The following is a 19,522-nucleotide window of genomic DNA, read 5'->3' as shown; positions in this document are numbered from 1 at the left end:
CCATAGAGCAGGATGTGCCCCAACAGACTCTGGTACCTACCAAGACAACCCTTTGGGGGTGCTGTTTATAGAGCTAATTGGGTGGTGTTCTGCTATGGTTCGAAGCATGCTGCTGGGTGTGCTAGTTCTAAGGCCTCTTGAAAGGAGCTCCAGTGCAGGCCAAGGTCAGCCACTGCTGATGACTCTTCTAGAACTACCTGGTAAGACCTACGAAATGATCCACAGTTGGTCGCTGTCTGTGCTGGACCATGAGTTATATTGGAAAGGCCACACTGCAAACCGAGGCCAGCCCTCACCAGTACTGGGCTTTAGGAAGCTCAGCAAAAGGCTGAGGGAACCCATAGGCCTACCACCATCTGCCAGCTGTCCATAAGTCTCAGACATTGAAAGAGCCTTGTGTGCTGTAGGTGATATGGGCATTGGGTGGGGCAAGGTTCGGGGAGTCGCCAGCATAGGATGAGTGGTATATAACAGCTTAATGCATATTCAGATTTGGTGCCAATGCCAAGCCTGGAGCCATTCTACAAAAGGCTCACAGCACACCGAAGCCAGCCGCCACCTTCCTGGGGCTCCACAGACCCCAGAGAATTGCCCAAGAAAAACTACAGCACAGGCCAACAATGGTTGCAGTTGCCTGCCAGCTATTAAAAAGCCTCTGGTGATACACAAGTTGAGTGGGGTGTTGTCCTGAGAGTCACCAGAGTGGAGTGATCGCAGTTCACCAAGCCAATGAGAGTTCACATTTGGCCGTGTGCGGGAAGGGCTCAACACAGGTACAAGGGTTAATTTCCCTCCAGCCACTGCCCTAAAGCCACATAGTTCAGACTTTCCCTGTATGTCTCTGGCATCTCCCCAGCCACTGTCCCTCTGCCAGAGCCCAGGGTGAGTGCCTGGGAGTCGAAGAGTCTGTGTGTGGGCCCTTTAAGAAGATACCTCTGTTTTCCAGGCACCTTCTGTCTCTCCCAGAAGGATTCAATCCCAGCTAATTTGCACAGCCATGTGTTGTGAGGGCTGCTCTTCCCGTTACTGGTGCTCCAACATAGGGAGGCTGGTATGTGTCTGGAGCCCCTCGCTTCTCAGTAGGGATCTCTGTAGTGAGATATCCCTCCCAATTCTTGACCATCACACATGGGTGTGGGACCAGCTCCTTTTACTTCTCTGCTCCTCCTACCAGACTTATCATGGTTTTTTCTTTATATCCTTAGTTATATGACTTTTATTCACCTAGTCTTTGGATGGTTCCCCAGGTTGATTGTTCTATATTTTGGATGAAATTTTAATACGGTCAATGTAGGGAACAAGCACAGCATCCACTTACTCCACCATCTTGACCAGAATTCCTGATCAGCATTTGTGAATTAGAATAGAATAGAAAATATCAGAGAGGTAGTGTGCTTGCCTCCTCTCACAACCACATCAAAATTACAACTAGAGAACAGTCATCAATGTAAGTTCCCTAAAGTCTAGCTGAACAAAAGTACTACAACTGGAAATACACAGAAGAGGCCACCTTGAGATTGGGAAGAGGGGCAGAGATGTGGAACAGGATGGTCCCACACCCACATGTATTGGTTAAGAATCAGGAGGGATATCTCAGCTGTGAAAGTCCCTCAGTAGGAGAAAAGGGTCCCAGTCTCACACCAGGCTCCCCAATCCAGGGTTCCAGTGCTGGGAAGAGAAGTCCCCATAACTTCTGGTTGTGAAAAGCAGTGGAGATTGTGCCTGAGTGAGACGGAGGGCTGCTGGAGTATTGGTTGTTCCTTTAATGGCCAGTGCATGGACTTACTTATTGACAAACTCACTCACTCTGGGATCAAGCATTGGGGAAGCAGCTTGAAAGTTGTCAGGAACATGTGGAGAAACACAGAATTGTCTGACTTCAGGGCAAGGACTGGAAGGGCATCTTTCTCCCAGACAGAAGTGCTGGCAGAAGCCATTGTACCTTTATTGAGCCCTTCCCCTCCCCAACATGCAGATGCAGGCAACCACCATATCTGAGTCTCCATTAACTTGGCTTACATTGGTTGCCCTACCCTGGAGGGTCCCTAAACCTGGCTCCACCCAACTCGTAAGCCCACCCAACTGCCTCCAGTGGCTTTTCCATATTAATGACCTGTCTTGGCTCATGTTGTGAACTTTCCTAAAATCTCTCAAAGGTTCACAAACCCCAAACAATCAATATCTGGCCTCATAGTGCCCCATACCACTTTCTGAGCAGCCCAAAGCCCAGCACTAGTGGCGGTCAGGCTTGGTCTCTCAAGGCACCTCCAAGCCCAGCAAGTTGACAGCCATCTGTGGATTGCTTGGTGACTCTTTCCAGGTAGCCCTGGGAAGGGCATAGGTTTCTGATGAACTTGATTTAAGGTGGGGTCTCTTCCAGTAGGCTCCAAGGACCAGTGTGCACAGTGGCTGGTTTCAAACTGAGTCAGAGCACTGCCCAGGGCTGCATCCAAAGATGACACAAAGGGAAAACAGGGCAGGCACCAGAGCCCTGCTAAAAGGAATCCTGCTCTGTAGGTTTAGCCCCTGCACAACAGCTTCTACACTTCAGTCCCTGGCCAGTCTTCACAACCAATCAGCTCAAAGGTCAATCTCTCTCATTAACATGCAGACAGCAACTAAGGCTCAACTACAACAGGAAGGCACGCACAACACATACAAGGAACACATCTGGAGCACCTTGCTCAGGTGACCAGGGTGACTGTGCAACTGCGCCCCACAAGGCATCTATTACATAAGGCCACTCTACTAAGACCAGGAGACTTAGGAGCACTGCCTAATACATAGAAAAAAACACAAGGAGGCAGCCAAAAGAAACAAGTCCCAAATGAAAGAATAGAACAAAGCTCCAGAAAAAGAACTAAACAAAATGAAAACAATCAATCTACCAGATGCAGAGTTCAAAGCACTGGTTATAAGGATGTTCAATGAATTGAGGGGAAGAGTAGATGAACTCAGTGAGAACTTTAACAAAGAGATAGAAAACATAAAAATTGAGGTATAAAACATAAAATAGCCAGTCAGAAATGAAGAATACAATAACTGAAATGAAGAATACTGTATAAATGACACTAGATTAGATAAAGCAGAGGATAGAATCAGTGATTTAGAAGATAAGGTAGCAGAAAACACCCAAGCAGATTATCAACAAAAAAGAATCCAACAAAATGAGGCTAGTTTAAGGGGCCTCTGGAACAACATCAAGCATACCAAATTTGCATCACAGGGATACCAGAAGGAGAAGAGCAAGAGAAAGGGATTTGAAGAAATATTTGAAGAAATAGTTGAAGAAATATTTGAAGAAATAATGATGGAAAACTTTTCTAACCTGGTGAGGTAAATAGACATACAACCCCAGGAAGCACAAAGAGTCCCAGACAAGATGAACCCAGAGAGGCCCACACCAAGACACATTATAATTAAAATGTCAAAGGTTAATGAAAAAGAGAGAAATTTAAAAGCAGCAAGAGAAAAGCAGTTAGTTACCTACAAGGGAGCACCCATAAGACTGTCAACTGATTTCTCAGCAGAATCTTTCAGGTTAGAAGAAATTGTCACAAAATATTAAAAGTAATGAAAAGCAGGAACCTACGGTCAAGATTACTCTATCCAATAAAGCTACCATTTAGAATCAAAGGACAGATAAAGAGCTTCCCAGACAAGAAAAAGCTAAAGAGTTCATAATCACCAAGCCAGCATTAGAAGAAGTGTTAGAGGGATTTCTTTAAGAAAAAGAAGGAAAACTAAAAAATTAAAAATAAATAAAAAATATGAATAATAAAGTAACTACAATATCTATTAACAATTACCTTAAATGTAAATGGATTAAATACTCCAATCAAAAGATAGGGTGGCTGAATGGATGAGAATACAAGACCCTTACATTTGCTGCCTACAAGAGACCTACTTCACATTAAAAGACAAGCTAAGACTGAAAGTAAAGGGATGGAAAAAGATATTTCATGAAAATGGAAACAAACAAAAAAAAGCTAGAATAGCAATACTTATACCACACAAAACAGACTTTATAACAAAGGATATAAAGAGACAAAGAAGGACTGAGTAATCCTACTTCTGGATATTTATCCAAAGAAACAAAAAGAACTACTTTGAAGGAACATGTGCATTCACATGTTCACTGAAGCATTATGTACAATAGCCAAGATATGGAGTCAACCTGTGTGTCCATCATTAGATGAATAGATAAATAAGATGTAGTATATTCATACAATGGAAGATTACTAAGCCATAAAAAAGAATGAAATCTTGCAATCTAAAGCAACATTGATGGACCTAGAGGGTATTGTGCTAAGTAGAGTAAGTCATACAGAGAAAGACAAATGATATATGATTTCACTTACATATGGAATCTAAAGAACAAAATAAACAAAAAACACACAATAGAAACAAACTCATAGATACAGAGAACATTTAGAGGATTGTCAGATAGGAAGGGGTTGGGAGCATGGGTCAAATAGGGGAAGGGATTAAGAAGTACAAATTGGGGAGATCTTTGGAAACATGGTGGAGTGAGGGATGTCCCAGATATCTCTCTTTGAAATAACAATAAGGTGAACGTCTAAAACTTAACAACAACAAAACAAACACCCAAACTGCATACCAGCACATCTGAGCATGGGATCTGCACATAAGAGCTACCACAGGTAAGAATCCCAGGTGTCAGGCGATGGACTGGTAAAAATAAAGAAGCTGCCTCTCGCAGCCACCGGAGCTACAGAAAGGAGGAGGGGGAGGGGAGAAGGAGTGGCAAGTTCCCTGAACAGGCCTGCCTAGGAAAGCTGTGAGCTCCTTGCAGTTGATTTTTACTGGCCACAATTGCAAAACCAAGACAGAGCTCGGCCCCCAACTCCCAATCCAGAGGGTCCCTCCCCCCATATCCTCCAAGACCTATCACCATGGAGCACCAGGGGAATCTGAGCAAAAGCTACTGAAACTTTTGTTAACACTGACAGTGACTAAAACTGGGAGCAGCGAGTGTGAGTAAAAACCTACAAGAAAATACAGGCATTATATAAAGGCATTATTAAGGCTTTATATAAAGCAGCGATCCAAGAGTCTTAGATGCTAACTACTGGAAACTAAAAGAAAAGCACCTTTTTTGCAACAGACTAAGGAGAGACCTTTATATAATAAATCTTCTTTCTGAAAAAAAAGCAGAATACATTTCCATTAATGCCTAGGTGGAGAAATAGTCCATTAAACACCATGAACAACAAAGGTGACAAGGCATTTCAGAAAGAAAGAGGAAAATCTCTGGAAAATAAGCTTACAGACATAGAAATATGCAACTTAAATGACAAAGAATTCAGAATAGTACTTCTGAAAAAGCTCAATGAGATCCAAAACCATTCCCATCAACAATTTCAGGAATTGAAAAAACAACCAGATGAGCACAGCAAGAAGATTGAAATCCTCAAAAGGAACCAAATAGAACTTCTGAAGATAAAAAACACATTGCAGGAGTTGAAAAAAGAAATAGCAAGCTTGGGAAATAGAGTTGACCAAATGGAGGAAAGGATCAGTGATATCAAAGACAGAAATCTAGAAATAAATCAGAAGGAAGAAGAGAGAAACTGAAAAATGAAAAAGAATGAAAGAGAAATTCAAGAACTAGCTGATACCATCAGGAGAGGAAACATAAGAAAAATGGGCATTATCAAAGGCTAGGAAAAGGAGCAGGGAATAGAAATCATTTTTAGACAAATAGTTGAAAATAATTACCCAAATCAAAGGAATGATCTAGAGCTCGGAATTCAAGAAGTCAACAGAACACACAATTATATCAACCCAAAAAGACCTTCACCAAGATACATCGTATTAAAATTATCAAATATCAATGACAAAGACAGAATTCTCAGGGCAACCCAGGAGAAGAAAATGGTAACTTATAAAGGAAAGCCCATTAGATAATCGTCGGAATTCTCAGAGCAAACCTTACAAACCAGAAAGGAATGGGATCAAATATTTAAACTATTATGTGAAAGGAACTACCAGCCTAGAATAATGTATCCAGCTAAGCTCTCCTTTAGATATGAAGGAGAAATTAAGATCTTTCCAGATATATAAAGATTGAGGGAATTCTCCAATACGAGGCCTGCGCTATAGGAAATACTGAAAAAGGTAAGTTCACCTAAAACAAAATGACAAAAAAACAGTGCATAATTAGGAGTAAAGTGACTAACAGGCAAATAGAAGCAGAGGAGTGCAACCCTTACTGAGAACAGGGCATTATAAGCTTAAATAATAATGAGAGAATTGCTATAGCAAGAGAGGAATGAATGTTCAGCATACATAGGGACAAATTGAGATAACAATGACTGGTAAAGGGAGGATTCAAATATCCAAATTCACAAAGGGGAATGGAGATATATATATATATCCTTTCCACATTCGTAATGGTAACCATACAACAAAGATTCAGAACTGAAATATCTAACATGAAACAAGAAGGACAGAAGGAAAACCCACAAAAGCCAGCCAAAAAAAAAATACAGAAACACAAGGACAAGGAAGCAATGGAAACAGTGAGCTACCAGAAAGCAAAAGATAAAATGGCTATAAGAAGACCTCATATTTCAATAATCATCCTAAATGTAAATGGACTGAACTCACCAATAAAAAGGCACAGAGTTGCAGAATGGTTCAAAAAACAAAACCCAACTATATGCAACCTCCAGAAGATACATCTTAGCTCCAAACACAAATATAGACTCAAAATGAAAGGGTGGAAAATGATATTTTAAGCAAATGGCATTCAGAGAAAAGTAGGAGTGGTGGTACTAATATCAGATGAAATAGACTTCGAAATAAAAAAGATAAAGAAAGATACTGAGGGACACTTCATGATGAGAAAGGGAATCGTGCACCAAGAAGACATAACACTTATTAATATCTATGCTCCAAATCGGGGATCCCCAAAATATATAAAGCAATTGCTAACATAACTAAAGGGAGAAACAGACCAAAATATTATCATAGTAGAGGACCTAAACACCCCACTGTCGGATATGGACAGATCATCCAAACAGAAAATCAATAGAAAATAACATCCTTAATTGAAAGATTAGACCAAATGGACATAATTGACATTTATAGAGCCTTCCATTCCAAAATAGCTGCTTATACATTCTTCTCTAGTGCACAAGGAACATTCTCAAGAATCGACCACATGCTGGGACACAGACATAGCCTCAACAAATCTAAAAGAGTTGAAGTCATACCAACCATATTCTCTGATCATAATGCTTTGAAACTAGAGGTCAACTCAAAAAGAAAGCAGGAAGAACCACAAATACATGGAGATTAAAAAACGTGCTACTGAAGAATAACTAAGTTAGAGAAGAAATAAAAAGAGAGATCAAGAGATACATAGAAATGAATAATAATGATAGTACAACATATCAAATCTTTTGGGACATGACAAAAGTGGTCATAGGAGAAAAGTTCATATTATTACAGGTCTATCTGCAAAAGCAAGAACGAGCCCAAATAAACAACCTAACGCTTCATCTTAAAAACTAGAAAAGGAAGAACAAATGAAGCTTAAAGTCAGCAGAAGGAAAGAAATCATCAAAATTAAAGCAGAAATAAAGGAAATTGAAAACAAACAAAGAAATAGAAAAATAAATACAACAAAGAGCTGGTTCTTTACAAGGTTAATAAAATTGACAAACTCCTGGCTAGACTGACTAAAGAAAAAGAGAAATAACACAAATAAACAGAACTAGGGATGAAAGAGGGAAAATTACAACAGACACCGCAGAAATACAAAGGATTATACAAGAATACTATGAAAAAGAATATAACACCAAATTTAATAACCTAGAAGAAATGGACAAGTACTTACAAAAATACAACCTTCCAAGACTGAATCAAGAAGAAATGGAAAATCTAAATAGACCAATCAGCAGTATGAAAATTGAAAGAATCATTAACAACCTGCCAAAAAGTAAAAGTCCAGGACCAGATGGCTTCACCAGTGAATTCTACCAAACATTCAAAGATTTAATACCTATTCTCCTCAAACACTTCCAAATAATTGAAGAGGAGACAATACTTCCCAACTCATTTTATGAGACCAATATTACTCTGCTACCCAAACCTGATAAAGATTACACAAAAAAGAAACTACAGACCAATATCTCTCACGAACACAGATGTAAAAATCCTAAATAAGATACTAGCGAACCGAATACAGCAACATATTAAAAAGATTACACACCACAATCAAGTGGGCTTCATCCCAGGGGCACAGGGATGGTTCTACATACGCAAATCGATTAATGTGATACATAACATAAACAAATTAAAAAATAAGAATCATATGATCATATCAATAGATGCAGAAAAAGCCTTCCACAAGATACAGCATCCATTTATGATCAAAACCCTTAACAAAATCGTTATAGAAGGAAAGTACCTTAACATAATAAAGGCCATATATGACAAACCATCAGCCAACATTATACTTAATGGTGAAAAACTAAAACCTTCCTTCTACAATCAGGAACAAGACAAGGCTGTCCACTATCACCCCTGTTATTCAATATAACATTGGAGGTCCTAGCGAGTGCAATCAGGCAAGAGAAAGATATAAAAGGCATTCGAATAGGAAACAAAGAAGTAAAATTGTCACTATTTGCAGATGATATGATTCTCTATATAGAAAACCCTAAAGACTCCACAAGAACACTACTAGAAACAATAAGCAAATACAGTAAAGTCTCTGAATACAAAATCAACATTCAAAAATCAATAGCAGCCCTATACTCTAATAATAAAGCATCAGAAAAAGAAGTGGAAAAAATTATTCCTTTTGCAATTGCAACAAAAAGAATAAAATACCTAGGAATAAGGAACAATATAATGAAAACTACAAGACCCTATTAAAAGAAATTGAAGAAGATACAAAGAAATGAAAAGATATTTTGTGTTCTTGGATTGAAAGAATCAACATAGTTAAAATGACCATATTACCTAAAGCATTATACAGTTTTCATGCAATCTCCATCAAAATCCCATTGGTATTTTTTAAAGAAATACAACAAAAAACATTCAGATTTGTATGGAATCACAAAAGACTCTGAATTGTCAATGCTATTCTGAGAAAAAAGAACAAGGCTGGAGGCATCACTCTGCATGACTTCAAATTTTACTACGAAGTGACAGTAATCAAAATGGCATGGTATTGGCAGCAAAACAGACATGTGGATCAAAAGAGTCCAGAAGTAAACCCATATTTATGTGGGCAAACAATTTTCGACAAAAAAGCCAAAAAGTGGAGAAAGGAAAGCCTCTTTAATAAATAGTGCTGGGAAAACTGGAAAGCCACCTGCAAAAGAATGAAACTAGACTGTTGTCTATCACCACACAGCAAAATTAACTCAAAATGGAATAAGGACCTGAATGTAAGACCGGAAACAATAAAGTGCATAGAAGAAAACATAGGAACTACACTGAAGGACTTCGACTTAAAGAGGATTTTATAAATCTGACCTCAAAAGCAAGGGAAGTAAAAGCTAAAATAAATGAATGGGACTACATCAAACTAAAAAGCTTCTGCTCAGCAAAGAACTCATCAACAAGGTAAAGAGACAACCATCCGAATGGGAAAATATATTTGCAAGCATCGCCTCCAATAAGGGCCTAATATACAAAATATACAAAGAACTCATACAACTCAACAAAAACAAACAAACAAAAAATGATCCAATCGAAACATGGGCAGAGGACCTGAACAGACACTTCTCCCTAGAGGACATACAAATGGCCAACAAATATTTGTAAAGATGCTCAACATCATTAGCTTGTAGGAAAATGCATATCAAAACCACAATGAGATACCACCTCACACCTGTTAGAATAGCTGTTATCAATATGATAAGTAATAACAAATGTTCGAAAGGATGCATAGAAAAAGGAACTCTCATACACTGCTGGTAGGACTGCAAATTGGTACAGCCACTATGGAAAACAGTATGGAGGTTCCTCAAAAAACTAAGAATTGATCTACCATATGATCCAGCAATCCCTCCACTCGGTATTTACCCCAAAGACTTGAAAACCCATATCTGAAAAGATATTTGCACACTGATGTTCATAGCAGCATTATTCACAGTGGCCAGGACAAGGAACCAACCAAAGTGTCCTAGGATAGATGATTTGATAAAGAAACAGTGGTACATATATACAATTGAATATTACTCAGCCATAAGAAGAGATGAAATATTGCCATTTGCGACAACATGGATAGACCTCGAGATAATCATGCTAAGCGAAATAAGCCAGACAGAAAATATTGAAAATCACATGATATCACTTATATGTGGGATATAAACCTAAAAGCAACAAATGAACAGGACAAACAAGCAGACTCATAGACATGGACTATAGACTAGTGGTTACCAGAGGGTAGGTGGTGAAGGAGGAGGGGGTAGGTAGACAGTTAAAGGAGGTCAAATATAGGGGAGTAGGGGGAGGGTGAAGTGGGTAAAGGGGATCAAATATATGATAGCTGAAGGAAACTGGACTTTGGATGGTAAACACACAATAGAATATACAGATGTCAAATTGTAATGTACAATTATATAATTGTATTAACCAATGTTACCCTAATAAACTTAATAAAAAAGTAAAAATAAAAATAAATAATAATGATTAAAAAAGAAGTACAAATTGGTAGTAACAAAATAGTCATGAGGATATAAAGTATAGCATAAAGAATATGGTTAATAATGTTGTAACAACTATGTGTGGTTTCAGACATATATTAGATTTATCTAGGTAATCACTTTGAAAGCTATATAAATATCTAATCACCATGTTGTACACCTGAAATATAATATAATATGTTAATTATTATTGAAAAATTAAAAAATATTTAAAATAATGTATAGAGACTATGACGCATAATGAGGATGAGTATGGTTTTGAGAAATCTATTTAGAACTATGTTTACAATGTATGCCTTTATCTACTGGGATACAGTGTAACATGTGTTCCTTACCATGGATTGCAATAAAAAAATGTTTGAAAACCTCTACACTGGGGCCTCTTTCAGTTTTAATATGCGGTATCTCTAAGAATTCTTATCTCTGTTGCAGAGGTCCAAAATTGCTGTCTATGAGAAAATGTGGTCTTACATGAAATCAGCAGAGCCATCTGTCTTTACCAAAACAACAGCAGATGGCGTCGCCCGAGTGAGGAAGTCCAAGGGAAAGTTTGCCTTCCTGCTGGAGTCAACCATGAATGAGTACATTGAGCAGAGAAAACCGTGTGATACGATGAAAGTTGGTGGAAATCTGGATTCCAAAGGCTATGGTGTGGCAACCCCTAAAGGCTCAGCATTAAGGTGGGTGGAATAATATAACAATATCCGTGTTGTTATAGTATTCCACCTACCCTGATGCATTTTGTTGTCATTTTCTTTCTTGTGGATATTGAGGTAACTTTTTAAAGTTTAAAATCTACAATATTCCATGGAGTTAAATAAGACGGTAAATTATGGTTTCATCTATTTAATGCATCCATTTTTTTTAATGTTCTCTTTGTGTTGTCTTCTCTGACTGTTTGTTGCTGTTTTAATTTTACAGTTCAACGGCTTTTTCAATTTAAGTAGTAAAAGCCAAGTTATGGTGCCATATGTGACGAATGTTAATTGCATGGATGTGGTGTTCTTGTTAATTTTTTTCTCAAAGACAATTTCCCCATCCCGCACACTTCAGTTTTGAGCAAATGTTATCCTCCATGCCACCTTCCAATATTTAACCCTGTATTTGCTGTACAGACATTTTTATAGCTCCACGTTCTGTGAAATTTAGCCAATTTGTCCTCTTGTGCTCCTTTTTATACGTTAACGATTTCCTAAGCATTTGTGCATTTTCTTACAAGTTATGTTTTATCGTTTCAAGAAATGCTGTTAACCTGGCAGTATTAAAACTGAATGAGCAAGGCCTCTTGGACAAATTGAAAAACAAATGGTGGTACGACAAAGGAGAGTGCGGCAGCGGGGGCGGTGACTCCAAGGTCAGCCTCAATGTCACCACAACCGGGTACCCTTAGTGACGAGTAATCGGCAAGACTGTTATCTTGTTATTGAGGAGAGAGCACAAGACACACATAAAGTAGAATGACTGGCAGCTTTGGGAACTAGAAAGACTTCAGGGCACTGCCTACATTTTTTATCTAACTTGGGTCTCTTCTTAAACTCCCAGACAGAGGCTCCCTATCCATACCTCTTCCCTCCCCTCACTCTCCAGACTGGTTGCCTTATGAAGGCCATGGTATGGGTTTCACTGCCCTAGGCTTTCAAAAGCCCAAGGTTTTCCTTAAGACTGCTCCTGCCTGCCTCAGTTGAGTGGTATGAGAAATCAGATTCATCTATCAAAAAGTCAATTACAGCCTTTTTTTTTCCCTAAGGCATGATGTTGCTCACAGAGGTTGGTTGATTGATTAGAGTTGGCTTCTTCAATTATGTGTTTAAGTGATGAGATGTTTTTCTCTGTATGTGATGGCCTATTTAAACTGGCCCCACTTAACTCGAAAGCCAAAGAACAAGCTTAGTTTCAAGTTAAATGGAGCCTTTCTTCTATAGGCCGCCCCATATAGACCTTGCAAAGACATTTTGTATATTTAAACAACTACCTCACCTAACTGTGATACTCTGTGTGTATGAATACCTGATTTGGCTTCTCTTTAGCCATGTTCTTGATTCAGGTAGGTCAAATTGTTATCCAGGTTACCATCGTGAGAAAACTCATCTTACTTGGCATTCCTTTGGCTCCTTAATGCTTTTGGAGCTTGTAAGAATGACTAGCCTTCATCCAAGCAACAAGAAATAGAAGCAAGTTCAGAAGCCATGATACCAAGTGATGGAAGGGCACATTGGGTAAGTACAGGAGAGGGCCTGAAAACAGAATTCTCCATGGCCCAAAGGGCATGAGAATTATATTGAAGCATGTAAGATCAACTCTTGTACAACCAAGAATCCATGTGCATCTTAAGATGAAGAACAGTGTTTCCCAACCACAAACTAGCAGACAGGCAAGTCAAAACTTTTCTCCTTCAGAGACAATGGTTATACCTCTGCTCCTCTCTTTCCTTCTCTATTCCTCAGGATCATAACCGAAAAGTTAGTTTGCCAGTCTATAGTATAATATGGTTTTGGAAACACTGATAAGCACTTTCAAAGAAATAAGTTTAAAGACAACTTTCTTCAGCACATAATCTTACCAAGCATTGACAAAGTTTTTTATTGTAAAACCTTGATTAACCAGAACTCACTCAACCAGTACCACAACTAACTGAATTTACCACCCCCCCTCAGTACTCCACATTGACGAGAAAGCAGCAATAGTACAAAAGAGAAGACCGCACGAAATTGATCTTTTTTAAATCACTTGCCAAGAGATGACCTGTGATTAGGTCACATTCAGCTCTGTCTCTTATATCTTCTCTCCATCTGGATTGAACCTTAAACATTAGAGGCTGTTTTCTTGAGGCGAGAAAGCGGATACGAGCATTTTGAGAAAAAAAAAATTATTAGCCAAGGATGAAACAAAATGAGCATTCTTATTAAAAATTCCATTCATCCCTCATGGATTCCAATTAATCAGGCTTCACTATGTGTCAAAAAGCAGTAACTTCCTTTTCCACCCCTGTGAACTAGTGACATTGACAGTTTAGCCAAGTTTTTGGCTCATTTGACATTTGCAATGGTTAACCTGATGCCTAGAGTATTTAGCATTTTTTTCCTGGTCTTTTTCTCATGTTAATACTAGGCCACAGAGAACCTAATTATATCACTGAAGTGAGTTGCAGAATGAAAATTGAGCTGGATCAAATACATTGCTCTGAGGAATTCATCATTTATATACAACATAGTTAAAAAGGAGCCATGGACTGTATCAAGATGACTCTAAAACATCCACAAGATGCCAAGTGCCCAGAAGTTTTCAAATAAACAAATGTTTGATGTTACATAAACAAAAAACATATATATATATATATGTGTATGTATGTATATATATATATACACACACACACACACACACACACACACACACATTTGGCTGATTTTTTTCCTTTTCATCCAGATGTTTTGGTGTCATGAAGACCCCCTAAAATATTAAACCGGCTATTTACTAACACAACTAGCAATCAAGGTTTTTTTCTTCATCTGATAGTGCTGCAAAGTTATCAAGTAACTTTATTGCCAGCTTATGACTTCCAGATTATCTTATTTTTGATATGCAAATAGAAAAATATTTCAGTAGATACTAAATGTTTTCAACTTCTTTGACCATAGTGCTACCTGCCAGGTAGCTTTCAAATTACTTTTTTCGGTCATTTCTGCAGCCAAACTTTTGAAATAAGTGAACCCTTTCCTCAGCTACGGAAGATAGTATGATCAGTGCTGCATATCCAACTATTGCTTATTCCATTTCTGGATTACCAAGGAGTTTATTTTGATTTTCTTCCTTCTTGCTGCCTGCTGTTTTCTGAGAGTGAGGAAGAGAAGGGGCAAGAGATGAACTTGACTCTGTTTTACCACCATTTAGTGGTGATACCAAAAACAAATCAATGGAGAAGGTAGAAAAGGCAGTGAAACCTCACTTATTTGAAGCCCTATAATTTATAATCTGTGATAAACTGGATGGGGACAAGTCTACAGTCTAACTTTATATTATCATGGACGTGGCAAAGAGAGGTTTGTTAAGCAAATGAAGAGTTTGGACTAGACTGTGAGTTGAATTTTTCTTTAAGAGAACAAACCTTTTTCAAATGTTGGAAGCAATTAATAGATATACTTATTATAAATCTATCTGCTAAAATAAGGTTCACATATAACTCCACTAAGGCAAAGTCTTATAGTAAGTTTGAATTACAAAATAAACTTAAAGTAAGAAAACTGTCATTCTTCACACAGATTTTGTAATTCAGGACTTCCTCATTCAAACAATCCCTCCTCTGTTAGTCCAAATAGTGAGGTTGAACTGTATTAATAAAATAGCTTGAGAATTTTACTTCTTTATTGTATCCCCATCCCCAATTAACATAACAATTGACTGTTGAATATACCACCACCTCATAGAGAAAGTGAGACCCAGAGATGGTAGTGACTTTGAAAAGGTCATACAGCTAATGCTGTCACAAATCTCTGCAGACTTTCAGGGTCACCTCTTGTGATAATATTTCAGACAGCAATTTATCACATCTACCCAACCAATGAGCAATGTGAATCTGATTGCATGTGATATATTTCCATAAAAATCAGGTTCATTCTCAACTACCTTGGTTACAAGGCAAATGGCATATTTAAGCCATTCCGGCCCTCAGTACTGATTACTAAAAATGACAGTAATCACAAAGCCTGACATTTATGAGTGCTTTTACTTTTGCAAAAACACTTTCACATCCATTAACTCTGAAACCAGGAGAGCGAGAGAAACCTGTAATACTTATCACTCTATCTGTCTCCTGCAACCTTTAAGTGATGATAAATGGGCAATTATGTTAAATTGTTGACTTTCCCCCCCTGGCATGAGACATTACACATTCCAAGCCTATTATCAAAAAGTTACTATTCTATGGAAGGAACTAGCAACTTTTCAGGCTGGTTTAAATGTGCACGTGCTTTAACTAATGAAATAGATTTTTATTTTATTTTATTTTATTTTCTGAATACAAAGAATTAAAACAAAGTCAGTCCTGACATAGCCCCTGAACCAGACCTACAGGCTAAAATTAAAATACTGCTTGGTTTTACCGATATCCTAAACCTGAGCTAATAGGGCTTAAATGAATCAGACTTGATCCTTCCTTGATGGACTGTAAATGCACAGGTAAAAATCGTGGAAATTAGAGTTGTGGTTTGGGAATTTTTAACCTGCAAATCACCCTTTTGTGTTAGTGCTATATTACAATGTGTGTGCAAATGCAGTAATTAAGAGCCAGTAGGTCGTTTCAGTGGTAAACCCAAATCATCAGGGGTTTGTGACACAGCCGTTAAAAGTCTGTCTCTGTAAATCACAACAGAATGGGGATTTAGCTGCTGAATTACCACATAAGCACAGCAACCTCCCTCCATAGCTGCCTGTCACCTCAAACTTTCAAATTCTCTTGATCCCCCCCACCACCACCCTGCTTCATTCCCTTAGTTTTGGGTAAAGGGAACCAGCTTAGCTTTCCCTATGTAGCCCTACCTTATTAGAGAGGGTCTGGTCAGTGAAACAAGCTATTTGTTACTGGTGTGACAGACATTATAAACCCTACCTCACCTAATCCTAGAATTGTCTTGATTTTAGTTCTATCCAGAGATTTAAATAGACTTCCAGTGTCCATATTTTCTGAGCTGAAAATTAGCAAACTTTGTGTGCTTTTGGTAATTTTGAATCAGAATGTTTAAATGGGACCATTCTGAACCCCTTGACTGCAATTAGAGTTGTAAGATAGGTGCCTTAATTTGCAAGGCATATCGAGAAGTAAGGAATGAGGATGGAATATGCAGTTAAATTTCCATTAATTAAATAAATGGTTGGGTGATCATTATAATTTATAGAATATTGATAGAGAAATGCAGTTTTATTATCTTCAAATATGTATAGGGACTAGATTAAACTAGTCAATGTAATGCTAGGAAAGAACTTAGAGAACTTGTTTTAATAAATTCAAAACATAACTTGCAATTAAAATTTGTTATTTCCTTTCACATGAGTGCTTTTAAAGTACCTAGAAACAGTTTGTTCTCTTAAGAGATTCAAACATATTTCTCCTCCCTATCATTAGCAATCTTTTTTAAATCTCATATATTTGCTTAGCAAGTCTTCTATTCAAAAAAAGTAAAAAGTTATACTTTAGGACAGCCCATTTCCAAATGCCCTCAACTTCCTATTCCATGGTACATAGATGAATGAAGTGATACTGTGTTTCCCATATGTATAAATGAGATCCTCAGTTTTGTGTGTATTTCTTCTTCTTCCATGTATGTCTACAATTCTCTTCTCCTATGCTACCATCTCTTAACACTTCTCTTCCACACCCAGAATTCTTTGACATTCTTGGGCCTTGAATAATGGATGTGAATCTGCATCTGTCTTTTACCTGCAACAAGATGGATCTTTTATTGGCAGGAGCCACCCCTAAAGGTAGACATTTTGGATACTCAGAATTAAGATGGATCCCAAAGACTCTTTATTGACACTATTACGTGTGTAGGCAAGAATCATTACAGATCGATGGCATTTCCTGGGTCTTAGAAGAAGTTCCTGTATATCACCAAGACTGGTTTGGGATTAAAGAGTAGGGTGAGTATATTATGCTCTTCGTTGGTTTGCATGTCTCAGTGCTGGTGCTGCTTCCTGGAAGTATGAAGAACCTGACAGTTTTCTTTTCTGGTAGTGACTAAATTTGCTCCTTAAACTTATTCAGGTCTTTCTCCCAAGGGCAAACTCTCTCTTTCTCTCAAGTGGCTACTTTAAGCAAGGGACCTCTTATCTTAAGAATTGAACCAATCCAGTAGCTGCCTAAACCATTGATTTTGCCAGTTGGTGTTAAAGAATAAATTCTACCACCAGAAAAAAAAAATGTAATCCAAAAAGAAAACATTTTTTAATTAACCCATTTTAGTAATTTCTTTAATTGACTATGTGGCCTTAACATGGTTTTTATGATTAAGACATGATTATTTGTCTTTAGTGTTATCCTGATAACTTAAATGTGTTTCTTATTGACAAAAAACTGAGCAAATGTCCAACACCAGGGCTACAGAAAGAGCAGCAAGAGTGAAAAGCCTGAAGGTAAGAATGCTGTTATACAATTGCCAAGAAGAAAGACACCGTTGCTGTGGCAGAGTGAAATGGTATATGTCTATGTCCTTTATGCCCCTTTAGGACCAAATCATTCGGTTTCCTTTCATTTAGAGAGAAAGTTATAGAACCATAATCTCTGACAGGCAGGACAGCCTAGGGAAAAGAATCATGAAAGATTTGAAATGATTGAAATATATCCAATGAAGGTGGGAGCTGAGGCTGATGAAGCAGGGTGGGGGCAGATTTTTTTATGGAGAACAATTGAAATTTATTCCTTTTTGACTTTCTAGAGAGTGGTATTACATTTGGCCCTTGGCATTTGAAGCAAATCCCCCCATTGGTCCGCTTTGGTAAAAGTGTGGTCCAAGTACAAGATTCACTTTAAAGTGTAATTTAATCTAGCCTTGAAGCAGATATTTCTCAAAATATAGACCTAAGGCAATAGTATACTTTACAATTTAATAGTATACTTTACAATTTAATAGTATACTTTACAATTTAATAGTATACTTTACAATTTAAAAAAATAGAGAGATAGAATGAGAGGGAGATACTGATTCTGCCAGTGTGTCCTGTCTAGCATCACTGCTGGAAATGCAGATAAGTGAATGCTAGAATGCTTGCTGGAAGAGGGCAGTATGTGCCCTAGCATGGCAACCAGTAGTCAGCTTTCAGATCTGATATATAGACTTCATTTGTTGCAATCTATTGGAATATAAACTAAACTGATTATATTTATATGGGTCATGGTCAAAGGAGGGCTATTGAGGAAAAAAAGAGGATGCTGGCACCCACCAAACTAAACTCTCAATGAATATTTTGCCTAGGGCCAGAGGAACAAGCTAGATGTCTTCAAAAATACTTATCATGTCAGTTTCTGGTAAAAATCAGTTTCTGTCTGTCTTCTCAGTATCCCTCTCTTTCTTGATGCCATTAGGATAATTCTAAAGAAAACACATTTATGCATAACAAAACCCAACCAAATTTGATAGCTTGAAATTTTAAAAGATCTTAAAAGTTTTCAAGACAATCATATTAATTATGTATATGGGAAAGTATCTGCAGCCACATTTTAACTAAAACTGGCTTCTCCAGAAGTTTAGCATCTTCCCTGAGCTTCTTTTCTCTGTCAGGACAAATTGAGTAAGAAGTCTTCCCAGACAAATTGGGTTGTGTGAGAAATACCACAACCAATAACGGTTTTGGATTCCTGTTGTAGAGAGAAAAGTTGGACAAAGGTCCAATTTGGAAGAAATCCATCAGTGACATTCACAACTTGTAGAATCAAGGGGTCTATTGCTTTGAACTTGAGAAGTTATCATTTAGAATTGCACTAGCTTTACCCACATATCTACAAGTGACTTCTGAGGCTGCTTCTCTAGTATTAATGTTCATCAACAGGTTTCAATCATTACCATTCTTAGGCCTTTAGTAAAATGATTCACAGCTTTCAACTCCTAATGTTACATGCATGCATTATTGAATTTGCTTTACACTTGAATTATGATCTATTAGCAAGCAGTTAAATAGGCTTGAGCTACATTTGTAAACTACATAGATAGAAATACTCTCTCAGAGGGAACTTCTAGCAGCTAAGCCCTACATAACTCTGCAAATCATTGTAGCTTCCCCTTTAAAATGAGAGTCACCTGGGTGGCCGGAGTTCCGTAATGCCAACAGTCATATGTACATTC

At 37.9% G+C, this 19,522-nt stretch overlaps 1 protein-coding gene across 5 annotated transcripts in view; it reads left to right on the top strand.

The window, feature by feature from the left end:
* GRIA3 (glutamate ionotropic receptor AMPA type subunit 3) overlaps positions 1-19,522 on the top strand; it is a 352,129-nt gene that overhangs the window by 316,183 nt on the left and 16,424 nt on the right. For 2 of the 5 annotated variants that reach the window (XM_011378240.2, XM_023522170.1), the window contains exons 13-14: positions 11,124-11,371; positions 11,931-12,045. In XM_011378240.2, the coding sequence (XP_011376542.1) occupies positions 11,124-11,371; positions 11,931-12,045 (363 nt within the window). Of the gene's footprint in view, positions 1-11,123; positions 11,372-11,930; positions 12,046-19,522 lie in introns of those variants that run through there. The other 3 variants (XM_023522173.1, XM_011378239.2, XR_002776816.1) reach the window with 2 other exon arrangements.

The sequence above is a fragment of the Pteropus vampyrus genome, unplaced genomic scaffold, assembly GCF_000151845.1.
Source record: "Pteropus vampyrus isolate Shadow unplaced genomic scaffold, Pvam_2.0 Scaffold335, whole genome shotgun sequence".
Classification (NCBI taxonomy): domain Eukaryota; kingdom Metazoa; phylum Chordata; class Mammalia; order Chiroptera; family Pteropodidae; genus Pteropus; species Pteropus vampyrus.
The sequence above is the reverse complement of the archived record's forward strand: the minus strand, read 5'-3'. Positions and strand labels throughout refer to the sequence as shown.